We start from the raw sequence: 19,673 nt of genomic DNA, 5'->3' as shown, positions 1-19,673 counted from the left end.
GAGCACAATCATGGGGTTTCACATTATTGTGTGATAGACTACCACACACAAATTTGGACAATGGCATGCTATTTTCGGGAAGTGGGAAGCCAGTTCGAACACTATTCGCATTCACGTAAATTTGCTGAACTAGCGAATTCATGTGAATGCATTCTGGCCCCACTTTCTTTTCATTCGAAATTAAGAGAAATTCTCACGTGTGATAAAGTCCTGTGTGTCCTTTTAGAGAGGCATGATCGAAGGCACATGATATGGCCCAGCCCAAAATATATGTTGGGATATAAATCAATATGCATATAAATTTAGACTTAAGGTTTGTGGGAAATATAAAATAACTAACTAGTTTTGGTTTTGCAGATAGAATTGAGGAGATGGTTGGGACTGATCAATTATTGAATTCCTAGCTATATGGTCCAGCCTGAATGGTTGGTGTTTTTAAACTTTGTAAGACCTCACGCCTTCTGCATCAGTTTTAATTGGATTTGAGGAAGGGGGGTTGTTCTGGCATCACCCACCCAGTCACTTCTGGGAAATCCAGACTCAATGTACAATGGGAGGGAGGGCCGTTCTTTCTCAGGCTTCTGTTGGAGACCAAGCCAGAATCTATTGACCAAAAGCCTTTGGCAAAGCTGCCATCTCCCTCCTTTGTATTCACTTGTGGCTTTTCAGTCAGCATTTTTAAAAAGACTATGAAAATGCCTGCTGCTTTTACTTCCCCCCTTGGCAGGTCTTGTTGTTGAGGACAATAGCTTGGCTGTTTTGTCTTTTGTGGGGAAAGGGTAAGCTTGCAAGAGGGTGTGCTGTCTCCTTTTCACCTGGAAGGGTGTTGATGGCACTGAAAGCTGAGGAAACGGCTGTCAGTTTTGAAGGGAAGCTGTGTTATACAGTGGCTAGGTTGTAAGATGCGGAAGGAGCAAGAGACTCAGTCCAGTATTAATCTTTATTTTGTTCTCAGTGGCTGATCTCTCTTGGAGCTTGGAAAATTTGTTCACTGAGACTACAAGTTAGGTCTGGGCAGATGAGGATCTCAAAGGTCACGGTTTTGAAGCAGGCCAGTGAGCCATGATGGCACTCCACATTCCCCAAATGAGGAAATTACATGCTTCATAGGTACAAGTCAGTTGCATGCCACTGTAGCTCACCTTGAGCATGGGGTCAGACATAAAAGAGAGATTGACTTTCAATAAAGCACAGCATGACTTCAGCCTTGTCTGCACTGGCCAGAATACTCCAAGGGCAATCAGGAGTATCTCACAGCTGCCCTGTTCCCCCCTTTATAGCAATAGCAATAGCATTTACATTTCAGTACCACATATTGGTGAACTCAGCACTCTCTAAGCAGTTTACAGTCTGTAAGCCAATTGCTTCCAGCAAGCTGGGTACTTATTTTACTGACTTACGAAAGGATGGAAGGCTGATTCAACCTTGGAGCCCTGAGATCGAACTCACAACTTTATGGCTGCAATACCAGCATTTAACCACTGCACCTCCAGTGCTCCCCTTACCTTGACCTCCATCCCCACACAGCCCCAATGGTCCAAGTAGGTGTCATGCTGGGCCCCAGCATGATCACCATGAGTTACTTGCTTCTGAGGTCATAACAAAGCACCCAGTAAGAGACACATGCTGGATGCCTTGTTTTAACCTCAGAACAGGTGACCCATGGTGGTGGCAGAGGTGCTGGGTAGCCCAGTGGAACACCCATGAAGACAGCCACAGCAGTGTGGCAACAGTGGGATTCAGCTCTTCCAGAGCAACAGGTAAGTTTTTTTACTCTGTTCTAAGCTTATTATGCCCCGGTGTGGGACATGCAAATATAGTCCAGACTGCTTGCACCAAGTAGGTCTGGTGTCGGACCTGCCAAATGTGGTCCAGACTATTTGCATCAGAATTGGTGTTTGGGCCATTGTCCAAACAGGGTGATGCCAGAATGGGTGAGAGTGGAAGAACAGGTCTTTTGGCCCATACAGTCAAGGCTTTTTATGGTTCTGGAATCCTACAACTGGAGGATTATTAGGAGAGCACTTCTTTCTTTCTCTTCTTCTTCTTCTTCTTCTTCTTCTTCGGACTATAAATAATTAATTATTGATCTCTTATCTCATTGTTGCTTAGCTACTATTTGTGATCCAAATGTCTCATCCCAATCTGAGGCACTATTTGGTGATCAGGTGGTGCTCTGTGGGTATGGGTTGGGTGCAATTTGGGTGTGGTTTGGTTTGTCTTCTAACTTCAGTCTACCTCTAGTGGTTAAGTAAGGAGGGCAGCAGTTGCAGTCATGACTGAGGAGGGTTCACAAGAAAACAGCTCCAATCTTTTTTTCCCTTCTCTGTCTGTCAATAGAGGATTACTTCTTTTCCTTTTTTAAAATAAGAGGGACTAGTGAAATAGTGGCATACCAGCATCAGGGGTACCAAGGGCAGATGCTTAATTTCATGGTGTCTTTTTAATTCCTCTCTGTATGGCATCATTCTGGCAAGACAACAGCCTGAATGTGCACATGCAGCAGATGACTTACCTCAGGTTCTGTGGCCAAGCGGAAAAGCCAACCAACTGAAAACCAGAAAGATAACAGAATGTTGCAATCAGGAACCTGCTCAGACCATATAATGGAAGACCAAGAAAAGAGCAGAGAGAGTTAGTTATTTTCAAAAACAAAAAACCGACATATGTGGCATATGCAGGGCTTTAAATGAGAATACATGCGAGATATGCTGTGGGACAAAGTATCACAATATCATGACAGTTTAAAAAAAAATCTATGAAAGAGCACATGAATAAAGTTCACTGATCACTGCCATTGTGAGAAAACAAACAGGTCAAGGATGAGAACACAAATGTGGGTACCAATTCTTTTATATTGCTCTGATGGTGCAAAAGTACAGTTGTCTTCCCCCTATCTTTCTATGTAAGGAGAAAGCATGTTTCACACAGAACTTTTGCACTATAGAATTATAATTCTTAAGGAAAAAAATTCAGAGGGAGAAAATTGGCCCGTATAAGCATAGGATGGCTTCAGCCAGATCATGCCTCAGTTTAAAAAACCTTTGACAGATCCTTAGTGCTGATCCATGAAATCACTACAAACAGCCCTCCAAAAGAATGGAATGAGTGGATGTGGAAGTGGCAGCATTAATGAGAACTCTGGCTTCCATAGAGCAATTTGGAATAGCCCTGGGTCTTTCTTTTATATCTGATTCCTTGGATGTTTCCACTTCTTTCTACTTTTGTCTGTGGGAAGGCCCATCTCTGTCATCCTACTTCTGTGACAGTTGTTGCAGGTAAGAATTATAAGCCAGGTTTGGGAAACCTGTGTCCCTCCCCACCTGCAGATGTTTTGGACTACATTTGGACTATGTATGCCCCTCATTCTCCTGTACAATTGCCCATGCTAGTTGGGTCTGTTGGGAGTTGATGTGCAAAACATCTGTTGGGTCAAATGTTCCTCAGCCTTGCTGCATGTGAACAGGTGTCATTGAAACAGAACTGCAAAGGCCTATGTTCCTTTTTGGTGCTTTAAAGGCTAACACATTTAGTCTATCTTGAGCTTTTGTGGATTAAACCCCACCTCCTCAGATGTAGCATGACTGACATTAGAAAAGACAGTGATCAAAAACTAGTGGGAGAACACAGCAGTTTCCCAGGGGATACTGTCACTGACCTTAAAGTAGCCACTCCTGAGCAGAGAAGCTTCAAAGAGAGATCAGAGTGACAGACTGTCTGTTTTCCAGTCCTGTCGCCAGAAGTTTGAATTGAGATGCTCGTTTCTTATCACACAACATGTGTTCATAGGCTTACCAGTGGAATGTTTTTGCTTATCAGCAAGAGGATGGTGAACAACCAGTGTTAAGAGTGTAATGTTGGAGTCAGTGTTTTCTGCATGTCATTTCCTCTCTGACCTCACCACTGGCCATGGCTATATTCCTTAAGTACCTGATCACACCTACTCCATCTAATGAAATGGGCTGCAGTTCATTATAATGGTATATTAAATTAGTTAGTTTTCAAGGCACCACAAGATTTGTGTGTGTGTGTGTGTGTTGTTTCTCTGCAATAGACTAACTTGAGTATTCCCTATTTCTAAGAACTGTTGGTACTATAAGGCAGCAGGACCTGTGGAAGTGGTCTTGTTGCAGTCCTAGTACCTTCAACTTGGAAAAGTTACCATTTTGGACTATGGTTCCCAGAATCCTCCCCCCCCCTCCCCCAGCATAGCTAGGAAGAAAATCTGAACATACTAGTTTATTCTGGAGGGACAAATGCTGTGAGCATCTATATCAGTGGTTCTCAACCTTCCTAATGCCGCAACCCTTTAATACAGTACTTCATGTTGTGGTGACCCCCAACCACAGAGGAACGGTGTCTCAATTCCTAAGACCGTCGAAAATATATGTTTTCCGATAGTCTTAGGCAACCCCTGTGAAAGGGTTGTTCGACCCCCAAAGGGGTCACAACCCACAGGTTGAGAACCACTGATCTATATGCTTATACTCTGCATTTTGCAGTGAGTGTCTTGACCTCATCACTTCACCAGAGGACAGGAGGCAGTGGATGGCCTGCTTGTCCAATTTCATAGGAATTTCATAGGATGGTGTCCTTGGTGGCTGCCCCCAGGCTCTGAAAATGCCTTCCCAGAGACTTTACACTGGTGCTCTCCTTTGTAGTCCTCCTTGTTTTGAGCCTTGAGGGCTGACTGCTCAGGCAGAAAGGGCCTTTCATGTGCTGTGTTGATTATATATGTTGTTCTTCTTTTTAATGCTCATGCTTTTAACTACTTTTAATTTTACTGGCAGTTTAACTATATTTTTAACTTTTGTGTGATGCAATGTTTTTAGCTGCATTTGTTTTAACTTTTGGAATCTACCTTGAGTCTCAGGACTTGGGGGAAAAGCAGATTATTATTATTATTATTATTATTAGTAGTAGTAGTAGTAAAGCAGGATATATTAGTAGTAGGAGGAGAAGTATTAGTAGTAGGGGCAGCAGTAGCAACTGCCACCTTCTTGACCTTGCTTCTGTTCTCATACACTATGCCTAAGACTCCTTGCAAAAGGAATTATGACTCTCTTTCTGTATTATTCTTCAACTTTGTCCTGCATGTGCGGTGTCACACCTGCTCTCAACAACTTGTTTCTATATGTGTTCCCTTCCAACACATCTCAACCACTGAGCTATGCTTTAACAGCATTACAGAGTCCTGTTTCTATACTTGTTCCCTTCCAGTGCATCTCAACCATTGAGCTGTGCCAGGACTTTAGATATAAACTGTAAAAATAAAGTGAAACAGCTGTCCTTGAGAAGCGCATCAGCACAGCACCCTTTCCTCTTGCTAGTGACATACCAAGATCTGGATTGCTCTGTACAGAGCCGGTTTTGTTCCTAAACAAAAGAGTGAGGTTAGATGGCTTCTTGCACACAAACCCTTCCAGTATTATCAGATTTTGTGAATTTGGCTGAGCTTGTGCAATTGGCTATAGCATGTTTTTCAGATTTTCTGCCACCTTGGCTGCTCTGATCAGGCCTTGGCATAGCTAATCCCTACATGATGCCAACAGAAGGGGTGGAGTGGGCATCCAGTTTCCCCCTCTCTGGAGAGAGCCATTGTCTCTGTGCTATCTCCTAGAACAGAGAAGCAATGGAGTCCATTCTGGGTTGTAAAGGGCAGCTGTTTGTTACAGCTCTTGGCCTAGCAGGAGAGTGATAATTTGGCTAAACAGGGAGAATGGTATGGCAGCCAGCTTTGGGAGAGCAGCACTGCCGAAGTTCTGTTCCAAGATGAGGGCAAAGCTAGGCATAATGATAAAGACCCAGGCTTCTCTCCAAAACAGCTTCTATATGTCAGCTTCTCCCCCGCTTGCCTATAATACCACAACCAACTGATACAAATACTGAAGCCACAACATTTTCTATTTACATTCTACGTGTTTTCTGATAAATTGTTAATTGCTTTTAGATAACTGTATATTTGTACTTTTATCCATTTTTTTGTATAGTTTTTAATCTGTATTGTTTTAGAAATGTTGTTAGCCGCCTTGAGTCTCGTTGTTGGGAGTAAAGCAGCATATAAAATAACAACAACAACAATACATTTACCTGCCTTGTCACTGCCAGTGATAAGGAGTCGGATTGAAAAAATGGAAACGATTGTTGTAGCATCTAGACATGACTCAAGTACACCAGCTTTTATGGAAGGGGAGCTGGCTTTGGTGGCAGCCATATGCTTTGCATTAATGTCTACTTTCACCCCCAAATAACTCTTCCATAGTTGGTACAGTGGTCCCTCCCCTTACGTGGGGAATCTGTTCCGGATCCTCCTGCATAAGGCAAAATCTGCCTATGCTCGAGCGCCATAGGAGATAATGGGGTGCATGCATATGGTGGTGCAGCGCACGTGCCATTGTTTACCTCCCCGTGCGGCTTCCGTATAAGCTGGAAGCCGCGTAAAATGTGTTCGTGAATGGCGCGGGTGCACTGTATTAAGACTCGGCCTTGCAATGCTGATACTTCTGGAAAGATCTGGATCTTGCTATTCCTCAGCTATGCTGTAATGGAAGTGAGAGTTTGGAAAGTTCTCTCTCTCTCTCTCTCTTCTTTCTTTTCTTTTCTTTTTCTTTTGTGGAATCACAAATCCCAGAAATTTTACCACAAATAATATGCCTTTTTCTCATCACTCATGTCCTGATGCAATCAACCATAGGTTAGCATTCATATAGACCCAGGAACCTTGTGTCTCAGGTTATCTGTCCTTAGGAAGTACTGATCATTGCTTACTGTATTAACTGTTATGAAAGTAGTATATAACACCTAGCAATGGAAGAAAGTTGCACACTTTAAGGCGGCTGGAAAGCATCCTAAGCCCTAAGGAATTATCCAGAAAATTTTCCTGTTAATATAAGGGAAGATGTATAACTGTTGCAGTTTGCCCAGCAAGAGATTACCTCTCTGTTAGCCTCTTCCTCACATCATAAGCAAGCATGTTTTCTTTCACCCCTCCAGGAAGATGAACTCTGTACATGCTGCTGAGCTGAAACCTGCAAGAAAGCTATAGTGTCATGGCTCTATTGCTGTTAACTGAAGCATTTACAATTTGCCCTCAAAATGTGCCTCAAATCAAAACATTTACAGGTCAAAACACTTAATGTTCCCATCTGCATTTGAGAGGAATAGATGTATGTATTGTTGCTGAATCCCGCCTTGGCAGAATAAATAATTGCAGCGTGTTAATTTATCGCCTCTGCTCTGCATCTTGGCACCTATTCTGTGAATTCAAAAGAAGGTGGCTGACTCTGCTTCAGGCTGTCTGCTAGTCATCCTTTCGTAATAGAAGGACTGTTCTTTCCAGGCTTCCCAGTCAGTTGTCAAATGTTACTGATGCACCATTTTGAAGTTGCAATGCAATTTACTCTCTCTGTGATAATTGTCCTCATGATACTGCAAGACCAGTGAGTGTACCCACTTTACAGATGGAAATTAAGAAGACACTAACTTATCCGTATGAAATTCATGGGATTGCCATAAGTCAACAAGTGACTCAAAGGCACGCACAACTTATCCAGTGCTGCAAGACTGGGTGCCTCAAGATTGATGTTTGTTTCCACTTTAAAGATGGGAGCTGAGAGGTGGAAACCTGACTAAGGTCACAAAGAAGGAGTTGGAAGTAGACAAGAGTGCCAAGTATCTTACAGATTTTAGGATCTGAAAGACTTTCTATCCCTCATTTCTAGATGTGGGATTGTGGTTCTTCCACAGAGCAAACATTTAAAAAGAATAAAAGTAGTGGTGTTCTTTCTTCATGTCTTCAGTGACTTTGAACAACCTAAACAGGAGGGGAGATTGTGTATAGATATCACTGTGTGTGTGTATTTCTAGAAATCTGATTCTTAACTTACTCTTTTACTGTTTGAACAATAAGAGCCACTGGCCAGGCCCATATTTTAAAGCACCATTAGTGCTACAATGTCTGAGCTTTTGGGTTCTTCAGCAGCACAAAACTCTCAATGACAAGGCCCCCCTTCAGACTTTCTAAATCTATCAATTAAACATGTAAAGTGGTTGTGCATGGCAACTCTGCCCTCTCCATCTCTATTTCTGTTTCCCTCTACATGTGGCGGGGCAGTGATTTAAATCGGATGAAGGGCCTCCATGAATTGAAGGGGGGTTGTTTGTTTGTTTAAAGTATTTTTGTAACTCCTCCAAGCCCACAAGAATTCCCAAGGCGATGAAGAAATAAAAACAGTTTAAAACAATAAAGATTGTTTGAAAAAAAATTAAGAGCACATTAAAACAACCTTTTAAAAACTCTTAAAAACAACCCGAAAATCTAATTTTAAAACAGTAAAAACAGAGCATTTTCTAACATGAAATGCCATGAAATGTTCTGTTTTTGCTTGCCCACCAGAGGCTTAAAACTAGGGATGGGGCAGCCTAACTTCCTTGGGTAGGGAGTTCCACAGCAAACAGAACCAACGTAAAATATTACATTTGTACCCTTAATACTTAGCATTTATAGCCAGCCCTTCTTATACACTGATTTTTTATACATGAATTCAAACATCCACGGTTTGAAAATGTTCAAAAAAAGTATATATTTCAAATATCAAACCTTTATTTTCCAATTTTTATAAGGGACACCATTTTGCTATGTCATTATATGTCATGGAACTTGAGCATCCACAGATTTTGTTATCCACAGGGGATCTTGGGGCCAAACCCCAGCGTATAACAAGGGTCCACTGTACTAGTAAACATTTATGGAAAATATTTGAAGGTTTAAGTTCCATAAACTCATTTTAAAATGCAGAATGTTCAGATTATGAATCGGAAAATGTTTCAGCTTTGCATGAACTCCCAAGTTGAAAGACTTAAGTTCTTAAGTTGGAATTGCCTTTTTATATCTGAATAAGATAGAGGTAACTGTAAAATCTTCTTGAGTTAAAGATTCGATGCCATGTTTAGTCCAGAGTCTAAGCTACAGTCTGTCTCTCTTTCATGCAGGTTCAACATACTACGACAATGTCCGCCCACTGGCCTATCCTGATTCAGATGCTGTCCTAATTTGTTTTGACATTAGCCGTCCTGAGACCCTAGACAGTGTCCTTAAAAAGGTAAGCTTGTTAAAATCCATTGGTGCAGGTGGGATGTTGAAGTCTGGAGTCTTGCCATTTTGGAAGCAAAACCAAAACAAACGAAAATGATTTCACAAGTGCCATCTTGTTGAGTGAGCAGGACCCTTTGATTGCTCCAAAGTGGTTATCATGCCACAGTCTGCACAGTCTGTGGTGTCCTTTGTGGAACTTGTGTTCCTGGGGATGGTGACTGTGTAAAGCAGGGGTGGATGACACACTGGCTGAATGTGCTCCTGTCTCTTTTTAGGGCTCTTCAAACCACACAGAAATTACCACCATCTCACTGAAGTTTGGAGGCATAGTGGCAGCAGAAATTTTAAAAGCGGCATTTTTCTTTCAGAACAAGAAACATTCCTTCAGCACATTAATTTTTTAAAAAGTATTTATAAAAGAAAGCAGAAAAGTTGCATATGAATGCAACATGTAGCTGTGATGTCTCACCAAAAAGAGAAAGAGGAAAAAAAGAAAAGAAAAGAAAAGAAAAAAGAGTTACCGTATTTGAAATAAGATGTATTTCTTACCATAAAGTATCATTCCACAAGTCCATATGAGAAACAGGGGAGGCTAACTATTGACTTTGTTGACAGTTTAGGCCAAGATTCATAGAAATCATCCAGTTGTTTAAGGATGTCTTTTATATAGTACTCATAGGTTGTTGTTTTTTTAGCTACTGCCATATGTGCTGTGTGGTGCAACACTATTTGCATAGAAGAAATCCCCATGGTTGTTATTGCTACTGCTGTGCCACTGACATCTGATGGTGTGGTGGGAGAGTGTAGTTGTCAAAAGGCTAGAGGAACACAGTGTGGCTGTGCACCCCTGAAAGCCTGTTCACCGCAATGTAAAAGTTCAGTGCTCAGTGTAATGTTCGGTGTAAAGGTGTAAAGGGTCAGGTCTTTAGTGGATATGTGTTTCAGAGCAGGAGAGTGGAAGCAAACCGTTTCATACAGTTGCAAATTGAACAGTCACATCATGTGCACATTTGTTGCAGAGAGGGATAAGAGACATTGTTCTTGCATACTATACCTTGCACATCTATTTGAGCGACATTGGCTCTTCCAGACTGGCCTACTGAAGCATGAGTTCTCACGATAAAACTCCTTGGGTTGTGCTAGTGTAGGGTAATTTAAATTTCCTAAGGCAACAAAACATGGCTTACAGAGATGGTCCTATGACTTGGAAGGGCAGACTTTCTCCTTTAATTTCTAATATTTTTTTAGAGTTGTAATTCCATACGAATTTATCCTAGATAAGGGGAACATTGGAATAGTCAAAGAATTCTCATATCTTGGATCAAATAATGATCTGAATGGAAACTGCAGTCAAGAAATCAGAAGAAGACTAGTATTGGGAAGAGCAGCTATGAGAAAACTGGACAAGATCCTAAAGTGCAAAGATATAACTCTGAAAACTAAACTAAGGTTTATCCAAGCCATTGTATTCCGTATCTCCATGTACGGCTATGAGAACTGGACAGTGAAGAAAGGTGATAGAAAGAAAATCAACTCATTTGATGTGGTGCTGGAGAAGAGTGCTGAGGAGACCTCAGTCAGGAAGACAAACAAATAGGTTCTAGAACAGATCAGACCCAAACTGTCTCTGGAAGCCAGGATCACTAAACTGAGGCTGTTGTACTTTGGCCACATCATGAGAAGGCATGAATCATTAGAAAAGACAATGATTTAGGAAAAGTAGAGGGTAGTAGAAAGGGAGGAAGACCACATGTCAAATGGTTAGACTCAATCAGGGAAATGATGGGCCTTAGCTTGCAGGACCTGAGCAGAGAGGCTGAGGGCAAAGAGTCTTGATTATGTCTCATCCACAAGGTTGCCATGAGTCAAGCTCAACTCAAGGGCAATTAACAACAACAATGCTATAATGAAAAGTCTTATTGCATTGATGCATTACAATTTAAAAAAAATAGGAGAAAGGAGCAAAAGATACTTTTTTGTTTCCAAATGTTTTGGAATTAGAAAGTAACCAACTGAGAGTTGGGGAAAAACTGATGCTGAGAATTAGCCCATTATGTGCTATCAGTGGGTTATGACTGGCAGTAGTCAACAGGTTCCAAAGCCCCTGGCAAGATGTCAAATGCAAGTTCTTTCTTTTTAGATCAGAAAGATGATGCCCATTGTCTTTCAGCTGTTTGATTTTGTGAACATTGTGTGGGTTTAACTCCTTGAAGGAGAAAAAAGTGAAGCCTGGATTTGAGCTTGCCTACAAGGTGTGCCTTTGGGCCTGGAACCCTTTCAGCCAAATGTCACACTTAGTCCTGACTGTATGCTCAGTGACCTTGTCTAGACATGCAGCCTTCTAGAAACTCTGTATGCCACCCCTGTTTATTAAAAAAATATATTTCTATCATTGCCTTTCCCCTGTTCTGTTTGCTTCCAGTGCATCTGTGTTGCAGTCTTTCCAGAGTTTTTTGTGGAAATGTGTGTATGTGTGTGACTATGTGGAGGGTGGTTTGATGCACTGCTTAAATTAAAACAAATGGATGTCCCTCAGGGCCTCTCTTTTGAGCAGTCTTCTGCTTCCCTCCAATGCACATTTTGTAGCTTGTGTGGGTGAAGACAGTTCCTCTGGCACTGCGAAGTAGAAACCAAAGGTTTAGCTTTTTGATACTGCAAGAAACAGCTGTGTGTTTGGCCCCCACTTCACCCTGCTGCATTGCAAACATACCGGGGTTGGGAGCTCTCATAATCACTGCCTGTCGGATGCAAACTAGGAACCAGCTTTTGATTTCCACAGAGCTTCACACAGCTTGTAAGGCCAGAGGGAAGGAGGGAATCTCTTGGGACTCTAGAATAAACAGCTTTATATAAACTCAATTACTATTGAGCTGAAATTCGCTGGGGCCTCCAAGGTGACCCAAATTTGGTGCCAAGAAAGCTGAATTCTGAAATCTGTGTAAACTATGCAAATAAGCAGATTTTCCTGTATTTGCTTTTATGTATTCATTCATTCCTTTGTGGTTTATTCTGCTTCTGTGAGTCATGGGTGAGAGGTACAAAAAGTTATTTCATATTTTGAAGCTTTGTTGTTCTGTGCCTTCTAGCCGTTTCCGATTTCTGACAATCCTAGCAATGTACTTGCTATTGCTAGGGCAAACCTGCCATGGGGTTTTCTTGCCGAGATTTTTTCAGAGGGGGTTTGCCGTTGCCTTCCTCTGGGGCTGAGATGGTGTGACCAATGGTCATCCATTGTTTTCTACCTTTATCTTAAGGGGCTTGCTTTATCAAGTCATGAATAACTACAACAGAGATATTCAGACTACTGTACTATTTTGTCAAGAGGTTATTTCTGTTTTTGGATAGTACAGTGGTGATACCATGGAATTCATACAGTGGTCATGGAATATTTCTGAGTGTATACAGAAAGCTGAGCCACCATTCTCCCCGTATCTATTATTTAAGTGCCTAAGCACCTTAGAAAACCCTGCAACATTTTTTTGTAAAAGGAATATGTCCCTGCCTGAAAGGCTGCAATCTAAATTTTGTAGAGCATCACATTTCATTTTTATGCACTACATATTGGCAAGCGTTGCCACCCTACTGTCTGGAATACTGACTGTCTGCACTGCCGCTGATGTATGGAATTTGGCATCAAATAGCAAACATTGCCAATTGTGCCTTATTGTGCTTTTAAAAAAGAGATGCTAGCCATCAACATTGCAGAAGGAAGCAGGGCTTTTGCGTTTTTAAAAAATATGAACTTGGAAAGCAATGGGGCAGTCAGGATGGAAGTCTGTGGAGATGAGAGGGTAATTGGGCCAACCTTGTTACCAACTGTTTAAACTCCATTTTTAAAACCTTTTCTGATTTTTTCCCCTTGCAGTGGCAGGGGGAGACACAGGAGTTCTGCCCTGGTGCCAAGGTGGTGCTAGTCGGTTGCAAACTGGACATGCGCACCGATCTAAACACATTACGAGAACTCTCCAAACAGCGCCTTATACCCGTCACACATGAACAGGTGATTTGTTGTGTTGTATTTTGGAACTGGAATGTACTAGCATTCAATTGATATTGTGTTGTTGTGTGTCTTCAAACAGCAAGTCATTTTGGAGTTACGGTGACCCTAATAAGACAACTTTATGACTGGGTTTTCTTGGCAAGATTTGTTCAAAAGGGGGGGGGGGGGGTAACATTGCCTTCTGATGCTGAGAGTGTGGCTTACCTATGGTCACCCAGAGCATTTCCATGGCTTATCAAGGGTTTGAATTCTCGTCTCCCAGTGTCCTAGGGCTTGGCTTCACAATTTAAATTCTCATTTTATTCAAATTAATTGTGATCTGGCCACATGCAATTTGGAGGAATTTGAGCATTTTTTGGGACTCCTCAAAGTATTTGCATTTTTTTGCTACAGTTTCCATGAGGATGTGTATTATCGAACATGTGGTTGGCCATCTGCTTCCCATGGATTCACCTGGCTGCGCGTGTTTGGCAGAGGGAGGGCCAATAGATGTAAATGTGTGCAGAAAAGTGGAGACAATGAAGTGACAATGCAAATATGTGAAAATCCACAGCAATTCCCATAATATACTTATGTGTAGACTAGATCCTAGGAGTTTATTACACGTGAGGAAAATTGGGAGTTTAAACAGGCAATATCTAGAGATATTTGCACAGTCGTGGTGAAGATTTTCACGCGCGTTGCAATCAAAGATGACTTATCATTTATGGGCAAGCACTGCTGGAAAATGCCCATTTAAGCCCTCGATTTCCCCCATGTGATAAAAGTCCCTAGTCCAGTACTCAAACCGCTATATCATAGCGGCTCTGCTGCAAAGATATGTAGTAGTGAAATTGACCATAAATGCCTTGTGCATGTAAAACACATTTGTAAGTTCTGTAATGGGAAATTATTAGTCTTCTATCAAAAGATGTGACAGTCTAGGGATTATTTGTGAACTATCCCCCACCAGGAGAAAGACAAAAGAATGCTTTCCAGCAGGAAGTAGATGGAAGGCTGCAAACTGGACTACAGAGGAGATACCTCCAGGCAGCGTAAAGAAACAAGACAACCCCACATATTCAAAGCCAGAGCATAGACAGGCTATTTTTTGGGATATAATTCACAGACCTCCCCAGTTATCATGACCACTGGGTATGTCGTATGGGTTCTTCTGGAAGCTTTCCAAGCTCTGCTCAGGGCGGCTAATAATTCTGAAAGAGGAATCTTCCTTGCCACCCCATGTGAAATCATAAGGCTCTTATTTTAAATGAGTTTTATTGTAGTAGATCAGTGGTTTGAAATGTTTGCTGTGCCCCACACCCCTATGAAATGTTTTATTAATGTTCGCAACTCTACAAAACTAATAATTGCATTTGAAGAGTAAGAAGTCTAATTTATAATTTTTGAACCACAAACTGAATGACATACAATACTGCAGGTAAAAAAAGCGTTTAATTTGGTGCATAAAATGCAAGTCTAAATTGAGCAATTAGATTCTAAATTATTCAGAATAAAATGAGTGATGATTTGGGACTCGGCATTCAAGGATGCAAGCCACTCTTTTTTTGTATCCCCTAAATTCCACCTCGCACCCCCTGGGGATGCGGACACCCCAAGTGTGGAACCCTTATGTAGGTTATGCTTTTCAATAATTCCTTTGTATTCTTTTTTTAAAATACAAAGTACTGTCCTGCGATCTACTCTATCATTAAGGGAGCAAGCAGGACAGAAACCTAGATGAACAAAGCCAAGCCTGTACACTCAAAGGCTAATGCCTCAAATTACCAAAGATTATGTATTTTTTTTATATATTTCATTTATATGCCACATTTCTCACAGAAGAGACTCAAGGCAGCTCATAGACAAATAGAAGGAACACAAAGGAAGGACTATGTCTTTCAAGAGCAGCCCTACCACCAGGGAACTAATGACACAGTGATTAAATGCCAGTACTGCAGCCAAAAAATTGTGAGTTCGATCCTGCAGGGCTCCAGGTTGATTCAGCCTTCCATCCTTTTGTAGGTCGGTAAAATGAGTATCCAGCTTGTTGCGTTCAGTTGGCTTACACATTGTAAATCGCTTAAGAGAGCGCTTAGCACTATAAAGCAGTATAGAAATGTATGTGCTATTGCTACAACTAGGCAGAATGAGGTGGAGCTGCATGTTAGGGAAGAGGCAGTTCCTGGCCAGCTGTGTTGGTTGGAGGCCAGTGCTGCCCACTCCCTAAACCAGCCTGCCAACCTCAAGGGAAAGGGAGGGTCATATCCCATCTCCAGTTTTCAGAGAAGATATTCTTGCTAGTCCATTTGGCTTATTTGGGTGAAATAGATGGAGACGAAGCACCATTTTATTTTTCACCTCAAGCAACAAAATGTTTTGAGCCAGCCTTGCCATCATGCTCTCCTTGTGCCAAATGTAAGTGTTGGGCCTTGAAGGGTGGCAGTTGAATGCTAGAACACTCCAGTTCCTTGTGGAAACTCTTTATGTTTTGTGTGGGTTTCCCCCCCCCCCCATTGTGGCATCTGCTAATGTGTTTTTCTCATCTCTTCCAGTTTCTCTCACCCCCATCCCCCTCCTGCCTCACTTTTTTGGGGAAAATCTTATATCTCCACCTTCTAGGTAAAAACAAAGAGCTAAAATTAACTGCTAGCTGTGATGTTAAAGAAACACATGGAGTAAAATGTCTGGGAGAGATGGTGGGTGGAGAATGTCTCACAGCAAGGAAGAAGATGTCTCTCTGCTGTGAGATTTGTGCAAGTATTTTAGAGGACTCTGGGGGAGGGTCCTTTGTGAGAGGTAGGAGATGAGAAAAAATGGGTAGAGAAAAAGAAAGGAAGAAAGCCAGTGACTACAAGGCAATAATGGAACTAACATGTTGATGCCTTCCCCCCCCTCAGGGCAGTATGCTGGCTCGGCAGTTGGGCGCGGTGGCCTATGTGGAGTGTTCTTCCAAGGCGTCCGAGAACAGCGTGCGGGACGTTTTCCATGTGACCACCCTGGCCTCTGTCAACCGCGTTCACAAACACCTCAAGCGCAGCAACTCAAAGCGAGGGCTGAAGCGGGTGGCACAGATACCCGGGCGGACAGACTTGTTGACTGACTCTGAGATCCGCAAGGACCGGGCCAAGAGCTGCTCAGTGATGTGAGAGAGGAGAAGACCCCGGAGGGACTGAAGTATAATGTTGCCTGTCTTGTTCATATCTCTTTGTACAGTAACTGGCCCCAGAGTGGTCCTGCAGGCCACATTCCTGAAGATCTAGGTCTGAAACAATTAAGCCCTCCCTTGAAATGAGTAGGTTGGATAGGGAGGCATCTGCCTGAAGTTGCTGTGTGTATAGGGAGGACTTCTGAATGGGCTAGTGTTGCACAGGACATAGAAATGCTCAGGTAGCAGACATATATCCTCCAAAGAAAGGAGCACATCAGTGTATGTGGCACAGCGGGGGTGAAATACTTCAAATCCTATGAAGAGTTATTATTTTGGAGCTAGTTTCACAAGCATAGATGTCCAGGCAACCGGGTGTCTGGTATTTTTGCAGCCATGGTGTGCGGCAGTTGGGCCACACACATAGCATGTGTGTGCCTGTGTGTGTGTGTGTGTTTGTGTCATGTATGCACAGGTAAGGTGTGGAGTCGGCGCTCATGCTTGAGGCAAGTCATAGAATAAAAATAGAATAAAAGAATTGTGGAAGGTTTATAGGAGACGGTAATAATTTGAGTAGATAAAAAGGGGTGTTAATTTAGCAGGGTAGGATATTGGGATTTGGCTATTTGGGGTTTTGTCAGGGATTGCTTAAAATGCACTTAAGATACTCAGATAACAGGGCGATTTTGAGCGCTTGAAACAGTTTTGGTTTCTTGAAGCTGCACTTCCCAGAATCCCCTCAACCTGGATAGCTATTGGCTGGGGGATTCTGAAAGTTATAGTCCAAAAATAACATTTCTCTGGCCATTTTACTATCTGAGAGACAATATGAATGGGACACTGCCTGGTGGGTAGTTAATCTTTTTTTTTTTTTTTTTTTTTGCAAATAGATGGTGCTTCTAACCCCTCCCTCCCCTCATGACACCTAGGCCACTGAGAAGCCATATCTGCTGGAACCATTCCCTCTTTCCCTGTTCCATGGCAGCACACCCAGTCCCACACTCTGATGCCTTATGTTTGGTTGCATGGCACCTGTGTGTGCCTTGCTGGCTTTCTATGAAGCAAAAGGGGGCCTTTTACCAGTCAAGACCCATTCCAGCACCACAGGAGAAGGCCATTGTCCCTCATTCCTGCTTCTTTGTCCCTCTCAAAACACAGTGCTGGCGATGCAGAAATGCAAGCCTGTTCTAAAGAACTGCTCCACAGTGATTGACCCAGGTGCTACATTAACCATGAAATTACAAGCCAAAAAGTTTTGGCAATGCATTACTGTTTCATCTTTCAATTCACAATGCTGGTGTGTGTGTGTGTGTGTGTGTGTGTGTGTGTGTGGTATGTTGTGTATTTTCTTTGTACCAAAGAAGACTCCTTTGGAGATATGGGGAAAGCTTTTTTCCCCTCAAACACACTTGCTACCTGCTGAGGGTGCTTTAGCTGGAGATCCTGCATTGAGCAAGGGCTTGGACTATATGACCCATGAGGCCCCTTCCAACTCCTTGGTTCTATGACTCTGGGACTCTGTTTGAAGTCCTCCTAGGATAGGTTTGAGCACAGCGACTCCATTGTATTGGTTTTTAAGCAAGAGCTGAAGTAACCAGACTTGCCACTGGTAACTGACCCTACCACTCTGGGACCTCAGGAGGCAGGACATAATTATTTTATGCTGTGGAAATGCAGCCATGTAAATTCCTCTTGAGATTATTTGGAAAGATGTGTTGGTAGGTAGTTGCCCAAGTATGTGTGCATATATGCGTATGTGTGTCTGTGTTGGATGGAAACCATGGAGTAACAAATCACCTTAAAGTTTATTAAGGAGCCTAGCAGACCAGAGAGGCCAAGCCAGTAATTGCTGTCAATGGACAAATCTGTGATGAGTGGAGCAGGCAGAAATAGCTGCTGGTTAACAGCACAGGACCTGAAAAATGAACTGAGTTCACAAGATCAAGCAATCTTATTCTTAATGAGTCAAAGGAATTTGGATCTGGGAAGGCTGTATTTAAAGAAGGAGTCTCACCCTAAAACGATGGCCCTTCCACCTGGACCATGAACATCAGTAGCGTCAGTTAAAGCCCTTGATGAATAAAGTGCATTTTTCCAAAAAGAAAAACTGGTTAAGTTTCACCACTACTCTACTTTCTCCTCCCTCTTGATGCTTTCTCAAGAACTCTTTTGTGCAGCCAGTACATTTGGTAAAATACTACAAAGTGGTAGTTGGTTTTCATTTCTGGCCTGGAATGCCCTCTTGAGCAGCCTTCGGTTCTACTGTGGTGGAAAAAATGCACTCTCTGTGTGTTTGTTATAATCTGAGCTGATCCAGGGCCAAGGCCTAGCATTAAAAAGAGATCTTGGGGCAGAGATCTTTCCCCAGGTAAGCTCTGAGCAGTGAAAGCTTTTGGCAGTGGAGAACCCTTGCATCAGACAAATGGGGAATTACATCTTGTGTGCTGTCCCCAACCTAGTGTTGGCCCCAAACTACCATCATCCCACCTGCTGCCCTTCACATCTCTGTATTTGCATACCCAGAGATTGTGTCTCCTGACTTCTCTCTTTCAGACTGAACCACAGTAGATGGTTTGCCTTCTCTCAGAATGGCCTGTTTGGTGTCCCTGCATCCCTGGCTTCACACACAGGATTATCAGAGGCTGCCTGTTCAGCCTGTCTGCCCAAAATGGCCCAATTGTTCATGTGCTGGGTTTGAGCACAGCAACACCATTGTCTTGGCTTTTAAGCCAGAGCTGAGCAGCAGCTGGTGTTCTGGCATTCCTCTTCTTAAGCATGAACTCCGTCTGGGATTTGGACACAGGTTATTTCAGGCTACAGTCAAGTGCGATTCAACTAGAGGTGTCAATCTTTGTTTTTTCCATACCTGAGCATATCTGATCTTTCCTTTAGAACAACAGAAAGAGTGTGTGTGAGACAGGGAGAAAGTTGGTGTGGAAGGGAACTTGGAATTATATTTCCTCTGACACGGAAGACTTTATTTCCTGAACCCTTGTAAGGGGGGGGGGGGGGAGACTGCCAGGAAAATTTGTGGATCACTAAAATGAGGGGAACCTGTAAACGCCACACCATGTTGAGGAATCTATCACCTTTCATTATTGGCCAGATTGCCTGGGGCTGATGGAAACTGGAGTCCTTACAACAACCACAATTCTGAATAACCTGTTGCTCCCATCTGAAAAACCTGGTTTTGGTGGTGTTTGAAAAAAACATTAACTGAGAACTGGGAGTGCTTCTCTCCATGCGTGCATTAATGTACATGCGCATGTGCACACACACACACATCTCCCAGCAATGCACATTGTTAATGCTAATTTGAGAGGTGTTGGCAGTTATAAAGTATTGTGCTGTGTGCAGGAGAAAAACAGGTCATTCATTTGGCATGATTTGTCTGCTAAACCACATAGTTCCTCAGAGTTTAAGTATTTCGTCATCAGCACTGCAGTATTAGT

General features: G+C 42.6%; 1 protein-coding gene across 1 annotated transcript in view; it reads left to right on the top strand.

Moving 5' to 3' along the window:
* Positions 1 to 19,212, top strand: part of RND2 (Rho family GTPase 2) — a 45,510-nt gene extending 26,298 nt beyond the window's left edge. Inside the window, exons 3-5 of the mRNA XM_089532136.1 lie at positions 8,992 to 9,101; positions 12,960 to 13,094; positions 15,974 to 19,212. Coding sequence (XP_089388262.1) covers positions 8,992 to 9,101; positions 12,960 to 13,094; positions 15,974 to 16,222 — 494 coding nt within the window. The 3' untranslated portion in view covers positions 16,223 to 19,212. The remainder of the gene's footprint in view (positions 1 to 8,991; positions 9,102 to 12,959; positions 13,095 to 15,973) is intronic.
* The last annotated feature ends 461 nt before the right edge of the window (positions 19,213 to 19,673 follow it).

The sequence above is a fragment of the Sceloporus occidentalis genome, unplaced genomic scaffold, assembly GCF_023333645.1.
Source record: "Sceloporus occidentalis isolate IW3139 unplaced genomic scaffold, rSceOcc1.0.p SCAF_7, whole genome shotgun sequence".
NCBI classification, from domain to species: domain Eukaryota; kingdom Metazoa; phylum Chordata; class Lepidosauria; order Squamata; family Phrynosomatidae; genus Sceloporus; species Sceloporus occidentalis.
This window is presented reverse-complemented; position numbering and strand designations above follow the sequence as displayed.